At 34.1% G+C, this 16,951-nt stretch overlaps 1 protein-coding gene across 4 annotated transcripts in view; it reads left to right on the forward strand.

The window, feature by feature from the left end:
- The window catches only part of LOC103706769 (putative cyclic nucleotide-gated ion channel 20, chloroplastic), a 47,012-nt gene extending 30,630 nt beyond the window's left edge, over positions 1 to 16,382 (forward strand). For 2 of the 4 annotated variants that reach the window (XM_088714428.2, XM_088714429.2), the window contains exons 8-13: positions 2,647 to 2,792; positions 3,708 to 3,785; positions 9,745 to 9,874; positions 13,034 to 13,280; positions 13,686 to 13,848; positions 15,894 to 16,382. In XM_088714428.2, the coding sequence (XP_088570554.2) occupies positions 2,647 to 2,792; positions 3,708 to 3,785; positions 9,745 to 9,874; positions 13,034 to 13,280; positions 13,686 to 13,848; positions 15,894 to 16,068 (939 nt within the window). In that variant the 3' untranslated portion in view covers positions 16,069 to 16,382. The remainder of the gene's footprint in view (positions 1 to 2,646; positions 2,793 to 3,707; positions 3,786 to 9,744; positions 9,875 to 13,033; positions 13,281 to 13,685; positions 13,849 to 15,893) is intronic. The other 2 variants (XM_088714431.2, XM_088714430.2) reach the window with 1 other exon arrangement.
- The last annotated feature ends 569 nt before the right edge of the window (positions 16,383 to 16,951 follow it).

Genomic DNA, 16,951 nt, shown 5'->3' on the forward strand with positions numbered 1-16,951 from the left:
TGCAAAAAAAAGGAGTATGAATGGATGTGCATTTGTTCAGGTTATTTTTAAAACCCTTTTTGTGAATTATTTGGGAGGTCCATTTTCTCTCAAAATCATTTTGTGCCTTTTCTGGAATTTCTGTTACTCCATTGAACACATTGATGTATCTTGTTTGGACAAAAGGTTTAAATGACAAGCAAGACAATATTTTTCTAAAGATCTAATCAAATGCCCATTGGTAATATATGCAATAAGCCTTAGAATTTATTTCGTAGGATTGGCGTGCTGGAGTGTTTTTACGTGAAGCATCTATTACTAAATTTTGCTTCGAACCTCAGTTGTTTTGAGTTGTTTGACTAATAATGACCTGAGGTATGTTGACCTGTCTTGTTGAATGTTAATATATGCAATGCAACATGGGCTTGTACTAAGGTGTATTAGCAATATAATCTATTACATAATACATAGGGGTGGCAGTCGGGTTGGGTTGGATCATATACTGGTCAGGTCAAATGCGGGTCGGATCAAAAAATCCGAAACTTGAATCTGACCTAATTATTAAACAGGTAAGAATTTGAAACCTGAACCTGCCTTGTTTAATAAACAGGTAATCTGACCTAACCTGTTTAACCTGTTTAATAAATAGGTATCTCTGCTTAACCTGTTAAACTGTTAACCTGTATAACCTATATAACTTGTTAATTTATTAACTTGTTTAATAAGCAGGTAACCTGCTTAACTTGCATAGCCCAACCCGGCTTGATTTTTAAATGGGTTAAACAGGTCAAGGGGCTGAAACTTGAACCCAACCCGATTATTAAACGGTTTAAATGGGTCAACTTGTTTATGACTTAAATCTGTTTATCCCATACCCAAACTTGCTTATTGCAGGTCGAACATGGGTCGGGTCATATTTTGCCAGCCTTAATAATACACCCTCTTATGTCGTATTCGGATTTTATTACCATATATATAGTACTCCTTGGTGCAATAATGTTGCTACTTGGGGCTTTTGCCCAGCTTGAGTGTAGGATAAATGATATTATTAAAGTGAGATTCTTTGAATTCATTTTGAGTGCCTTTAGTAGCTTTAGGAATTAATCAAGAAGAAACTTTCTGGTTGGGATTGGGTCGATATAATTTCGAGATGCCTGCATACCGACACTTGATACACTATAGCATCCTGATATCCTACTGAGACTTTTTTCATTCATTTTGTTGCTTTTCATTGTTGTTTAGGTTTTTTATATGTTTATTTAGGATTAAGCAAGTTTTTTGAGCCCATGAACAGGTTTATGTGTTGGTACTGCTCTCAACACCAATTTGACGAGCGCAATGAATATATTTATTTCATATATATGAAAGATAGCATCCATAGATCACATGCGCTATCAAAATAATATAATTCATACTTCATACTTTATGTAGTAACATCAACTTCCACAAAATCATTATTGAGTTATCACTCAAATCCTTGGACCCTGATCCATACTTCATATTATAATTTCAAGATTCCAACTCCAAAATTGACCATTCACATTAAAAGGTTGACATTCATTTAAAAAAAATTGGAAAGAAATGCCCTTACCCTCATTCCTAGAGGTATTGGGAAAGTGTCTCAATTGTATCCGGGAAGTATTTGGAATACTTTTTTTATTTAAAAAAAAAGATGATTCTTAAAATAAGTATTGGATATGTAACCTAGATGTATCCATGAGTGCTGGTATTTGAGACATAATGATACAAACATGGCATGCAACTTGAAGTTTCTGTGCTTCCTAGAAGAGCGAGTTTGGAAGGAAACTTAAGGATATTTTGGAAGGATACTTAAGCAGGTCTAGTCATTGCACTGGTGGACGCTAAAAGATGGGTAACTATTTGATCATGCACAATGAAGACCAAAGAGAGGCCTGTTCAGAAGAGGTTCAGATTCATGTGCAAGGTTAGAAAAGTGAAAAAGGAAGATACATACAAAACATCTATAGAATTTGTAAGGATTTTGCATTGATGGAGGAGGTAGCCCTCGATGTAAAATTTATAGGGATGACCATTAGGGTGGTCAGTTAATACTTGCTTAATATTTTTGAATTTTAGTTTGTGAGGCTCATAGATTTGACTTGCTCGAGATGAGAGACTTTAAATTTATGTAAAGCACAGCGATATATGACATGATAACATTAAGGAAGTCCGCACTGTATAACTTCTTGTTTTGAAATATGTGATATTGCTTCCATTCATGTGAAATTGAAACTTGAAATTTTTGTTCTATTTGTATGAGCTTGAATTTTGAATGGGTAGAAATATAAACAGAAAAGCTGTAGCATTTCTCACCTTCTTTCTTACAACCTGTTAGGCTTTTCTATAAATTCTTTAATGTAATCTGTATACCTTTGTTTAAGTGTTATGTCAATGCCATAGCAAATCAGCACTTTAGCTGGTAACCAGTGTCCAATTTATTTTTAGTGGGTTTTTTTTTTCATTCAGTGTGGCTATGATTCACATAGATTTGCAACTTTGATTATTTTCCCTGTTTAGCTAGTATTTAAATGTTTATCAAAACAATCAGAAAAGCTTTGTATGCTATTTCTTGCAAATCTTATGAGCATTGTGCACATACTTTGATATATTTTTGTCTCACCTTTTAAATATTATGTTATGTCCTAGCAAATCAGTACCTTAGCTGGTAACCAAGTTCCAAGTTATTTTGTGTGGGAAGTTCTGTTCACTATGGCCATCATTGGATTGGGGCTCTTGTTATTTGCATTGCTCATTGGAAATATGCAGAACTTTCTCCAAGCCCTTGGAAGAAGGTGTGCAAATTACGTGATTATAACTCATCTTACTGAAGCTCTTTTTTAAAAAAATAATTGTTACTGATGCAATTCCTTGGTACGATTACAACCACTATTTTGCTTGTTACAAGTTGTACTATAATAAGCCCTTTGACTTGTCCCTTTTTTGGAGATTTTGTTCTCTATTACATATTACAGATAGAGATAAACAATTTTTACAACATAATATAAGCATCCATCAATTCCATCACTCTATTTATGTGTGCGTGTGTGCAATAGTATGAGTGTATTTACATAAGCAGGCCTGTGTATCTGACTTCAGTTGTCTAGTTTAGTCAGGAAAATGAAATTGGAATGTAGGTATAGATGTAAAAAGATCAACAAATACCACCATGTATTCGTGACTTATATTTTTGCCCTCTGAATATGTTTATCAAGCAGTAATGTACTGCTCATACTGCCCCATGGCGCTCTATATGTACCATACCAGCTAGGGATGGGTACATGGTGCCCCTCAGGATAGTTCTGTAGGGTGATCTTGTACCCACCCATACCCATCTTGTGCCACACGGCACGACCTCCTTTTTTTTGTGTGTGTTGGTGCTCATTCGGACTGGTTGGTGCTGACCTTGAACTGCCTTTGTACCACAGTACATACTGTACCTTCCAGTTACCAGTAAAAGTCTCACCTTGATTTTTAAATTCTTTGGGACATAAGATATATTGGATAACCAAGTGTTCTGATTTATATAGCAGATAACAAAACCTAATTTTTTTCTCATTGGATCCTTACAATTAGCATTGCAGGGAAACTTTTTCTCAGTTCCAACCTTGTAGAAGATTCTTTTCTTTTTTGGAATTTCATAAAAGCACATCAAATATTATAAAACCTGCAATGTACCTTCATTTGATTCTAGCTATTTGTTTTACAAGGAGACTTGAAATGCAACTTAGACGACGTGACGTTGAACGATGGATGAGCCATCGTCGTTTGCCAGAATATTTGAGGAGGTTTGTTACAAAAATATTATTGAATATTTGATTTCAGTTCTTGTACATCAATCGCCATAATAATTTATGAAAATATTTACTCTAACTTGGTTTCATGGAATCTATTATATACCATAGTGTATGTCTCTTTGCTGTCATCTTTTGTTTGATTGAAATGGATCTCTACATTGCAATATTATGCTTCATGATGTTTATGCCTTATCCTGGCCCTAGTTTCTGTTCGCTCTTTTTTCATCACTTGACATGAGACCACTATATTATGTTCTTGTGTTCAGTAATAAATATGACTTGAGAACACTTCATGCTAGTGTAGCTTAAGATACTTATGAGATCTATCATATTTTATCTAAGTATTTTAAATATGACAAAATGCACATGTATATTTGCATTACTAGTATAATTGTTTCTTTTGCACACGAAACACGACATTTGTAAATGAACTATTCATAATATCAAGCACTTAGTCTAAATGGTCACCCTCTTTAGAAAAAAATGGTAAATCTAAAGGGTCACCCACATATTCATTATCTTATCACTGCAAAAGGTCATCCAACATATATGTTTATTGTTTGATCTCTCTGCTAAGCATTTTGTTATTATTGAAGGTGATAAGAAGGGGATGATAAATGCTGTAAGATAGGGCTTGTACTAGATCTTGTTTTCTACTAATTAATTATTTTCCTTAAAGAAATGGTGTGCTAAATGAGATACATCAATATGATAACAACTTGTCGTTTATTATGGTAGAGAGTTTGTAGAAGGTCAGAAAGTAGTTTTAGGCATATGGTCTGCTAAACCGACCGGTACCGGTCGGTTCAGTCCGTACCGTACTGGTACCGACAGGCACCGGTACGGTACGGTTATTGAAATCGGTTCCGACCTAGAGACCGGTACATATCCATGCCGGTCGGTTCGCACCGATACATACCCGTACCGGTGCGAACTAAGCCGGTTCGCACCGGTACAGGGTGTTCTTCACAGAAGACAGCGCGTGGCTAAAGCCACGCTAAGTGCCATGCGCAGTGGCACTTTCGGAACGGCGCGTGGCTAAAGCCACGCTAAGTGCCATGCGTGGTGGCACTTTCGGAACGGTACCGGCTCGGTTCGATACCGGACCGCATCGGTACGTCAGTATGATCGGTACGGCGAATCTTGGTATAGGCATCGTTTGGAATTGCTAATGGCAGTAGAGCTTTTGGAAGAGATTTTGCTAGTGGAGCTTTTAATAAAAAGCTGTTTTCTATTTGGTAACTATATTTTTCAAAGTGCTACAGAATTTTAACATACGTTTGATAACTAAACTGAGAAAGTGCTTTTAGTATAAGAAAATGACCATAAAGAACATTTTTTAGTGCTTTCAATTTTTAAACTCTTTGTATTATCAAGACTTGTTATTATAAAGTATTCTTAATTTACAAATTATTTATTTTAAATGCTATAATATTAGAGTATTATAATATTGCAATATAATAGTATAATATTATAGGAATATAATAATTTTATATTATTAAAATATGATTTATTATGATATAATAATGATAGTAGTATTAGTATTGTAAAGCATAGCATAATATAATATAATATAACATAACATAATATAATGCAATGTCATGTAATGTATCTATTATTAGTTAATAATTATAATATAGTATTTTGATATAAAGCATTATATTTATTATTATAATTATTACATATTAATATATTAGTTCATAGTATAATGTTATTATAATGTAATATAATATTGTAATATGATGTAATAAAATATTATAATCTAATATAATATTATTATAATATAATATTGTATTCTATAGTATAATATAATACAATATAATGTATCTAATATTATTTAGTAATTATAATATAATGTTTTGATATGAAGTATTACAATTATTATTACATATTAATATATTATTACATTGTATAATATTATTATAATATATAAATGTGATATTATAATTAGAGTATAATATTATAATATTATTTTTTATTAATATAGTATAGTGTAAACTGTAAAGTATTATTAATCTATAATTTATATATTTTATTTGAATCTAAATACTATAATAGACAATGTAATTATCTTTTAAAGGGAGATTGCCAAGTAACAAAGAATATCATTATTAAAAATAGGAATTTTTGATTCTAACAAACAACATTCTTGTTTACTTAGATACAAAATACTAAGATACAAAGCATAGTATCCATGTTACAAGCATAATTTCATAAAGAAAGAGCCGCGATATGACCATGGAGAATATCCATCTCATGGTTACTTATTGTTTGACTTTGCTCCGCAGTTCTTCCTATGGTTTATCAATCTCTAAACAATCAGGATGGAATAAATCCTCCTCATTATCGTAAGACTGAAACTCGAAATCTTTAATTGCATGATTCTTAATGAAGTTATGAATGGGTATGGAAGTCACCATAATGTAAACTTGTTTGTGATAAGAAAAGCTAGGCATTGCACTCAATATTCTCCATCTACTTTTCCAACATCTAAATATCCTCTTAGTAGTAGTGCATCGTAACAAGTAATGTGCATGATTAGAGATTTCATGCATAACCCTTGATCGACTTCCATGTTGAAATTTTGGTAGATGATACCTCTCTTCTTTGATGGCTCAATATATCCCATCATATGAGGATACCCTCTATCCACCAAGAAATATTACCTGAATAAATATATATATGTTAGTATTTTACACTTATGCATCAAAGTTAAAATGTACCTGTTACAATAATTGGAGCTTTTCACTATGTATAGCCTCCAAAAAGATGTGTATCATGAGCAGTACCCTCCTATAGTCCAAATAAAAGTGAAACACATTTCACAACAAGCTATGATATTTTGCGCAGGAATCCCTTTTTGGTCAATACATGGTATTTATTTGGATGGAGAAACCTTTAGCAGCATGTGGGTGCCATTAGTTGTTCCAATAGAGTCCTTAAAGTAATGCCATCACCAACTGTCGTTATGAATTTTACTTGGAATATTCTTAAACTCTATCAATCAAGTTAATAATATCCTTGGCCATTTTTAAGATAGCATGTAAGACACGGATAAAATGCCTACTAATTGTTTCTCGTGAATGTTGAAACTTTTCTTGTACCATCCTGTTCCCAATTCCATATCACAGAATCATCAAAAACAGTCCTTAGCTCCTCAACAACAATGCTTCCAGAAGCTTTCGAACCATGTCTTTCAAGTCATTGCACAAATCATCAAATATATATTTTTTATTTTGAATTGTTTTTGACATCTATCTAGATCAAGGTTTTCTGTACCTGTCGATACCATACCGTACATGGTGTACTGTATCGTATCGGTACTGAACTGGTATGCAGTTTCATAACATACTGGCATTTGGTACACCTTGCCATTTTGTACCATACCACGTACCGACACTGTAATAGGATGGTATTGGTATGGAATCTGGTACTGAGACAGCAAACCTTGATCTGGATTGCCTTACAGAATTTCTAACACAAACTTAATCCCATCGGATAAGAGGTCCTATAAGGCTCTTTGTTAATGGACTTTGTATAATAATCAATAGTTGTACCATGAGCAATACCCTCCTATAGTCCAAATAAAAGTGAAACACGTCACAACAAGCCATGATATTTTGCGTGGGTATCACTTTTTGGTCAATATATGGTAGTTATTTAGATGGAGAAACCTTTAGCAGCATGTGGGTACTATTAGTTGCTCCAATAGAGTCCTTAAAATAATGCCACCAGCAACTATCGTTATGAATTTTACTTGAAATTTTCTTAAACTCTATCAATTAGGTTAATAATATTATTGGTCATTTTTAAGATAGCATTTAAGACACGGATAACCTTTCTTGTACCATCCTGTTCTCAATTTTATATCTCAGAATCATCAAAAACAGTCCCTAGCTCCTCAACAGCAATGCTTCTAGAAGCTTTCAAACCATGTCTTTCAATTCATTGCGCAAATCATCAAATATATATTTTTTATTCTGAATTGTTTTTGACATCTATCTAGATCAAGATTTGTCGTACTGGTTGGTACCATACCGTACCTGGTATATTGTTCCGTATCGGTACCGAACTGGTACACAGTGTTGTAACATACTGACACTTGGTATGCCTTGCCATCTTGTATTGTACCACATATCGACACTGTAATAGGATGGTATTGGTATGGGATCCGGTACTGAGACGGCGAACCTTAATCTGGATTGCCTTGTAGAATCTCTAACACAAACTTAATCCAATTGGATGAGAGGCCCTATAAGGATCTTTGTCAATGTACTCTGTATAATAATCAATAGCTGTACCATGAGTAGTACCCTCCTATAGTCCAAATAAAAGTGAAACACATTTCACAACAAGCCATGATATTTTGTGTGGATCACGCAAAGCTGGAGGAATACAATAAAGAACAAGAGAAAGGATAAGACAAATCAATTGTCAAGCTGCCATGCTTCCCAATTGATGCACCCTAGAACATCTGTTGACAATGTAGATCTTGTGTTATCAATTTGACCCAATAAATCAATTCATGATAATTGCCTCATTACAATACTAGATCAAATGCCACAGTTTATTTTCATCTGATCTAATGTCATGTGAATGCCTTGATGGTATCTGAAAACTGACTGCTGTAAAACATCCTAAGAAACAAAACTAGGTTGAGGTGGAGTAAGAGAAAAGGGACGCAACTTTCTGAATAACAGTATAAGTGAAGGATGTAAATTGGTAAAAGATTGGAGAAAGTGGCAAGTAGTTAAGAAAAGAAGGTAATATCGATGAAAGGATATTGCCATTATGCATTATCAAATAAATTGTGCACAACTAGCCATGTCACGTGGAAAATGGTTTAAAAGAGGCAGGAAATATGCAAGTAAAGAGGAAGGGGAGATCAGGGAAAATGGATGTAAGGTAATAGAGGGGTAGATATTACCCGGAACTTGAATTTGGCTGACGTGGTCACAGTTCTTTGTTTTGGAGCTTTTGGTCAGTTGGTGCTCATAGAGCATGAATTATGTTCCAGTAATCACTAGACAAGATAAGAACTCCAAAAGCACCTAAGACATTCTCTAGGTGATTGAATCTGATCATTCAATTGGTCTTCTAGAAAATTTTTTTCCTCCTGGAATGCTAATTCAAAGCTCCGACATGAAGGTTCCAAGCAATGAACTGATCTTGGTAGCATAGTAACCAGGTGAAGATATGCTACTGATTATAAGATTACAAACCAATTAAAGATGTATTGTACTTAACTTGCAAGTCTTATTTCTTGAGAAAATACACATCCTAATTTCAAGAACCTTTTACATCTATATCTCGACCTTGCATCAACTCTTTATTTTGATCTTCTGGTTGATGAGTTTTTCCATGAGGGATGAAATTTGTCGTGAAACATGAGAGTGATTTTGGGAAGGAAAACCTACCTCATTGGTTAGGCTATCTATGCTCATGCAAAGTGGGAGAGACCCATCAAGTTGCCATAGACTTGGAAATTGCCTATACAAAGAGGAAGGCAAAGTTTAGTATATCAAAAAAATGATACGGCTATGATAATGCTGTGACCACTTAGCCGACCTAATTACATATATCTGTACAGAAAACATAACAAAATTTATTGTCATTGTTCTGAGAACTTTATTACTTTATAGTAGTGATTGAAATAGGAAATATCCATTAGAATGTCTATTTAGTTATTCATGGTGAATCCACATAATATTTTATTTTATTTGAGTCCACCTTGTTTATGAATTAATTGCAGTATAATTTGGCTAACATAGTGCATGTCCATCCAGACATCATAATCATTTATTTGGATTGAACCTTAGTCATTTAGTTGTACTACTTTTATGTGTTTGTTATTGTTCAACTCTTTAATGATTTTCTGCATGTTTTTGTTATTGATTCCTGAAGTTTCTCTTTTGGTGGTGATACTAACCCAAATTACATGATGATTTAGGCAAGTAAGACAAGCGGAGAGGTTTACTTGGGCAGCTACTCGAGGTGTAAATGAAGAAGAGCTACTAGAGAATCTACCGGAGGACCTACAAAGGGAAATTCGTCGCCATTTCTTTAAATTTCTCCATAAAGTGAGTCTCCAAACATGAGATGTGACTTGTTTATGGTAGTAACAATAAGTCTATGTCACTTTGTTGATAACTAGTTCTCATTCTCATATGTCTGACTCTGACTTGTATTGTCATGGTTGACCATTCACGTGGACTACCATAAATGTCTAGGCATTTAATACAATTTCTTTGAGGAAATTTATAATATCTTGAGATGGTAATTGTAATCTTCTATGTATGTGTGGCTTATGATAATTAAAATTGTCCTTTTCTTGCTTAACAAACAACAAATATAATAAACATACTAGAGAGAGTGGAAGTTCAATTATATGATGTCTATGATTGTATCAGATGGTAGAGTGTCCACAAGCACCTTTTTGTTGTGATTAGTTTTATTATTATTTTTTAAAGAATAAGTCGGGGGAAATAACTCTCAACAGCATAATAACGTCATAAGAACATATTAATTCATTTCTCCAAACATGGAACCATGTAACTTTATTTGAAATTGTGTTTGGAAAAATTGATATGAATAGGTTAAGCACATATGTAAGTCGGCATGGTACAACTAAAACCATGTTATGCGAGGAATTAAGAAATATTAAATATAGAAATAAAAATAAAGTAAGTAAAATGAAAAATAGAAATTGAGTTATTTGATTTATAGAAAACAAAAATAAAGGTGGAAGTAAATAAAAATTATATAGTAACATCATAAGTGCTAATTGTCTGAGTAAAATATGAGAAAAGACATTATTGATAAATCTAGGGTAGTTAGATCATGTATCATTGATCATTGATTGGTGTGGCACGGAGTAAAGGGATGTAAAGTGATAAGGAATTTAAGAAACAAATTGTATGGTCAGGCCTAGCTAGGTTTCATATTTTCTTGGTCAAGTAAGGATGGCATCAAGTTTGAGTCGGAGGATTTCATTTTTGTATATTTACATTTTTTATATTTTTCTAAACTTTGAAATAGGAAGACTACTTTCCTCCATTTTTTTTAGGGTAGTATATCTCCTATATATACATAATAGGCTTATATAAAGATTTTGGACTCATATTGGGGGTTCAGATTTTACTAATCGGGTTCATGATCGGTCATGTCAGATCAAGATTAGGAATTTTGTGTGTTGGGTTGTACTACATATTTAATAGGCTTATACATAGAGATCTTAACTCTAGTTGCATTCAAATTTCATCGATCAGGTTGATTTCAAATCAGTTTTGATTGGGGATAACCCAAACAATCTCCAGTCGATTCAATATGAAGGAGAGGCGCATGTTCAAATAGGAGGAAGGATGGTTGTTCTTCTTTATTTTCAGTTTTTATTTTAATGTTTGATAGTTATTTTTAAGCAAAAGGGGGACTTAGTTTTGAGTTGGAAGAACGGCATTTTTTCTCCTATTTTCTTTGACTTCTCTTTGAATTTTGGATAGGGAGATGCATGTGAGGATGGCTGGGCAACTAGACGAAACCATATCCAACTTGGACTCAATCTTTAGTCAACTTGATCCTACCTAAACCCAAACCAGCCCAGTTCTTGGATGGGTAGCGAATGGATTCAAATGTAGGATGAAACCTCCCAACAAGTTGGATCTGGGTTAGGTGATAGCTGGACCTGACCCGACTTGGTAGCACTCCTAGAGTCATTCTCAACTCAACCTAATTCAACTCTTTTACTATAGTTGGTTCAAGTTTGTGTCTTACGCTGAGTTTGAGTTTTGCTAGTTAAGTTGTTTGTTTAGTCAAGTATGATTAGGTGCATATTTTATTGGTTGGTTTAGACTTAAGTGGCGGCAACCTGAACCAACCCCAAGTCACGCCCCTAAAGAGAAGAGGCTCAAGTTAGAATTGGATGGTTGGATTGAGGTATATATTTAATGGATTGGTATATAGAGATTTTGGACATGAGTTGGTTCAAATTTTGTTAATTAGGATACTTGTCAATTTGGGTCTGTTTAGGCTTTTCCCATAATAAGAAGAGGCTCTGGTTCGAACAGGAGGACTGTTTCTTTTTTCTCCTATCTTATTTTTGTTTCTCTTTAACGTTTGAGAGCAAGTACTAAGCACAGAAAAGGATGTCTGGTTAAACTTAGAGGAGTGGGATTTTTTACCCTATTCCCTTTGCTATTTCTCTGAATTCTAGGATAAGGAGCTTTCTTACTCCTGTCCATTTAAAGTGTAGATATCGCCTCTTTTTTTTTAATTTCCTGTCATTTATAACTTGTTCTATATCCTTAGTATCATTATGATTTAAGTTTCCATTATTTGATGGAAATGGATGATCTGGTGCAGATGAGAATTAAAATTGTATGGTTCTTCTAACAGGTTTATTAGGCCTATTTAACATCACACCTGGTAGTCGGGATTTGTTTCTACCATTATATTTGGCCCTATATAGGTTATATACATTACAAGTGAGCAATCACCGTGAGGGTTATTCTTTCCTTTGAGCATGCCATGGTGACCACCCATTTCTTCTTTCTTGGGTAGAGAAAAGAATATAGGAAAATGCTGCTTCATTAACTTTTATGATCCTTACTGAATTTGATACAAGGATGAGATCCAGATCATTTGGGGCCATTTCTATGTTCTGGGTCATGGATTATAGGATTCTTACAAATGTTTGTCCTACAAAACTGCATAAGCAAGTGAAAGTGTTAATTCCTTAACTTATTACAACGTGAAACTTCAGACATTGATGGAAAACACCCCCTATGATGAGCATATCACACTAAAGGGTGCACGTATGGGCCTATTTTCAGAAACGCTAAAACAATCCATTCCCAATTTAATTCAATCCATTTCTGGTCTCACACATACAAATGGAGGTATGCAACTCTACATCATAATGAACATGTATATTCGGCAACATACATGCACTACTACAGGCTAGTGCCTGAACTCTAGTGATCTGCTTTTAGATACCAAAAACATAATATCATGGCAGTATTTCTGGCATTAGTGACCCTATTTACATATACTAGTACTCTAACAAGATATTACTTGGTCTGAACTGTGGACTAAGATCAAATTGAAGCAAAAGATCAGTTGAATGTAGTTATACACATTAGCAAGCAAAATATAAATGCTGATTTCATGCCATTGTGGCAATTGAGTCTTCTAGTTTCTGATATCATAGTTTTGTTAAGAACCGAAGTTTTGCTGATTTGCAGGTTCGGATATTTTCCCTGATGGATGAGCCCCTCTTTGATGCTGTTTGTGAAAAATTAAGGCAAAAGTTATACATTAGAGGAAGTGATATACTTTATGTGGGAAGTCCTGTTGAAAAGATGGTTTTCATAGTGAGGGGTAAATTGGAGAGCATTGGAGCAGATGGAAATGTAGCTCCTTTATCAGAAGGAGATGTATGTGGTGAGGAGCTCCTCACATGGTATCTTGAACACTCTTCCTTGAATAGAGGTATGAATTCTACACCAGTCTCCATTGGCAAATACTGCATGGCATTCAGGAGCTCCTATCTAGGCATATAATCCAATCCTAGATTTAAGAGGTCCAATTTCAGTGCTTGTTTTGCTGGTTACCATTTTCAATTTGTTTTTGTCCTCGAGAAGCTTTTTGGTCAGCTTCCAAAGCACTTTAGGATATATTACGGACATTTATGTGAATATTTAGTGTTTCTCAAATTGGTAAAACAAACAGATAACCAGTTACTTTTAGTAGAGTGTAAAGACAAAATTCATATGCTAGGCCAAGGAGCAGGCTATTTGGAAAAAGTGAAGAAAAAAAAAATCATGTTGTATGACATAGCACGTCTTCTTCTAATGCGTGCTAACTAAATGTGTGCAAAAAATTTTCCTCTCACAGATGGTGGGAAAATCAGGTTCCCAGGACAGCTCTTGTTTTCAAACAGGACTGTTAAGTGTCTAACTAATGTTGAGGCATTCACACTACGAGCTGCTGACTTGGAAGAAGTCACTACATTGTTTTCCCGATTCCTGCGGAGCCCACGTGTGCAAGGAGCAATTAGGTAAGCATGATTGCACTATTGTCTTCGATATTGCATAACACAAATTGCGTCATCAATCTTGTCATTCATGATTAGTATTGAGTGCTTTTGAAACTCAATAGATTTCATTTTTATAGTCAACGGTAATTCACTAAAACTAATGATGTAAATTTTGGTAATTGAACAAAATAAACAATTTATAATATTAGAAATAAGAATAACCAATGAACTTTATCTCATTGAGAGGGTATAAATGAGCCTAGCTTGAGGTAGTCAGGTATTACTCAAGTCTCACTTATTTTGTAATGAAGCAGAAGTCAAGTTAGCTCATTTAATTTCGGCCAACACAAGCTGATCACAAACAGTTTGTTTCAGAGATGTATTATTCTGGTTATATTTAATTTTTGAAAATACATTCTATTTTTTATAAATCATATTAATTCAATAATAATAATTATTTTTTATATAGAAAATGATAAAAATAATTTAATATTGTATAAAATATTTTACATTCTCAAATTAAAAGTTTAATGAAGCCAAACTGAACAAGCCCAACCTAGCTCTAGCCTAGCTCATTTGCAAATCGAGCAAGCTTAATTTTGATCTGAGCACAAGCTGGCTCTCTCAAACGGCTCATTGTTTGACAGCCCTACTGTACATACATCTATTTTATATACTTATGGAAAGTATTATCTTGCTTAATTAATGTTGGAGAAAAATCTTCATGCTGAATCTGGTCCTCATTTTTTTCATCTAGTTTTTTTTTCTTTTCGATAGAAATTTTGTCTAGTGGAATTGATTGAAGCAAGGTACAGTTTGTAACTTTAGGCTTTCTAACTATCAAACATTCTCAGAGACATAAAATTTTCTTTGTAGTATGACCAATTTTGGAAAGCCTGGTCGTAGGGTTTCTGGTTTAATGTTTTCTCCAGACAAAATTGATGTCAATGCTGAACATTAGCGTGTAAGATGAGAATAGATCTTTGCAAAAGATAAAAATTTGATTTCAAGGAACAAAACCTTTCAAAAAACGTCATACATAATGCAACATGTATTTCATTAATTGAGTCAACATGGTTGTTAAGTTTTGAGGAAAACAATGTGGTTGTTATATGCACAGAAATCTTAAATAGTAGTTTTGAGGAAAACAATGTTGGTTCACTGTCATTTAGCATCAATGATGTATGTACCCGTGCTACATGGTAGCCAACACAGTACATATGTTTGCCCGTCTACATCGATATGTATTGTTACATATTGGCCCATTTCACAACTTACCATTGCCCATTTGATACCTTATCATTTTTTATGTACCATGGTGCAAGGCCTGTACAGGTCATGTACCTAACTTACTGAATTGGGAGCGGGCCTCTTAGAGAAGGTAGGGAACAAGAGTGCTAGGAAAAGATCTTGATCAAATCAAGCATTATATATTAATAAAAAAAAGTTCTTCTGTTGATTAAAAAAATGACGGATTTAAAAACCAAAAGTCAATGAATATTATAAAGTAGTCTCTTATTAAACAAAAATCAGTAAAATATCTTCTAGCAGTTAAAGTTTGTGATTACGGAAAGTGCTATGAAGAGGGTTGCTTGAGTGGCAATAAGATTTTAGAGCAATGCGACGCTTGAGGTAGAAAATTATAGCGACAGAGGAATGGACTCCATATAGATACAAGTTAATGTCCATAGTTAATTTTACATTTTTTCTCCGCCTCCTCAATCCATTATGAGCTGCTTCTCTTTATTAGTTGCTTGTTGATAAGTACATTGTGTACAACTCAAATACTTTATTTGCAGTACTGTAATGTTTTTCCCGTGAAATATTACAAATAACCAAGGATAAAATTTTCAGAATTATCTCAAGTGCTTAAGATATTCAAAATTTTCCTTCTGTCAACTTTCCCCTTTTATTGCCTGGAGTTTCTTTTAATTTATAGAGCACCATTGATAATTCCATTGTGCATTGTACTGCTATACCTGGTAATCAGAATTCTGTAAAACCATATAAATTTAGTTCTTGGAAACTCAAGAATTAAGATCATCTTGTTCCCATCAAAATATTAGGTATGAATCACCCTATTGGAGAAATATTGCTGCGACCCGCATTCAAGTAGTATGGAGATACAGGCAGAGACGTCTAAAGCGGAATGAGAGTTCCAACAATGGATCTACTCATTCTAGGTCTCATGTTTGGCGACAATGGTCATCAGATTCAGCAAAGCAGATTTCACACTTCTGAGTCTAACATGTAATCCATATATACAAGTCTTACTAAAGGACTCTTGACATCACGTCAAGGTCCTGTACTTGTGTCACCATGCTATTGCTTCAGGCAAATGATCCAATCAGTAATCAGTTTAAAGGCATCGATCATCTTCTTTCTAGGTTTATGGCTTTCCCTGAGGGTGGGTGCCTTCTTGTTAATTGTTTTACTTAAGAGGTTTAAATAGCATGTAAGTTCACTATAAGCAAATATCTAGTGTAATATGTGTGTGTATATATATAAATAAGCTGGGATTAGAGAGAGGTGGTCGATAGGATAACTATTCTTCACATTTGCCTTCGAGTCTGAAGCTATATTTTGTCCCTACGTGTTCCATAATTAAAGAACACGTGGAATGGGGGCTTGACTTACTTGAATATTGTCAAGGGTTAGTCGTATTTTATTATTTCACCATTAGAGTTCTGATCGAAGTCTGGGAATGCTTCAGGTGCATCAATTCTCTTCAAAAGAGAGGGTAGATGAGCATGTATCATTACGAAAGAGCAAAGTTAATGATACTAAGTTGCATCGAGAAGTACTAAGATGCATCGATGTGCTCTTCGTAGTCCACCTAAACATTTCTTCTTTCAAATGTGGATTAATATACTGCTGTTCTATTATCTAAACTTTTGCAAGTTGTATGCTACAACCTGCCTAAAGAGGGACATGAGAAGCTACCATGGACTGCTAACCCAACCTTTCAACCATGTTATTCTAATGATTTCAAAAGATTTATCTACTAAACAAGGCACACTTAGAATTCAAAACACTGAGCTGAAGTGTGACATGTGTCTAATTAAGGATAAATTGCTGACAATAAAGATTGATCAGACCTCAAAATATGAAAAATTTCTCCTTT

Source organism: Phoenix dactylifera, chromosome 18, assembly GCF_051530095.1.
Source record: "Phoenix dactylifera cultivar Ajwa chromosome 18, Ajwa_hap1_PhDact_Kaust_v1.1, whole genome shotgun sequence".
NCBI classification, from domain to species: Eukaryota; Viridiplantae; Streptophyta; class Magnoliopsida; order Arecales; family Arecaceae; genus Phoenix; species Phoenix dactylifera.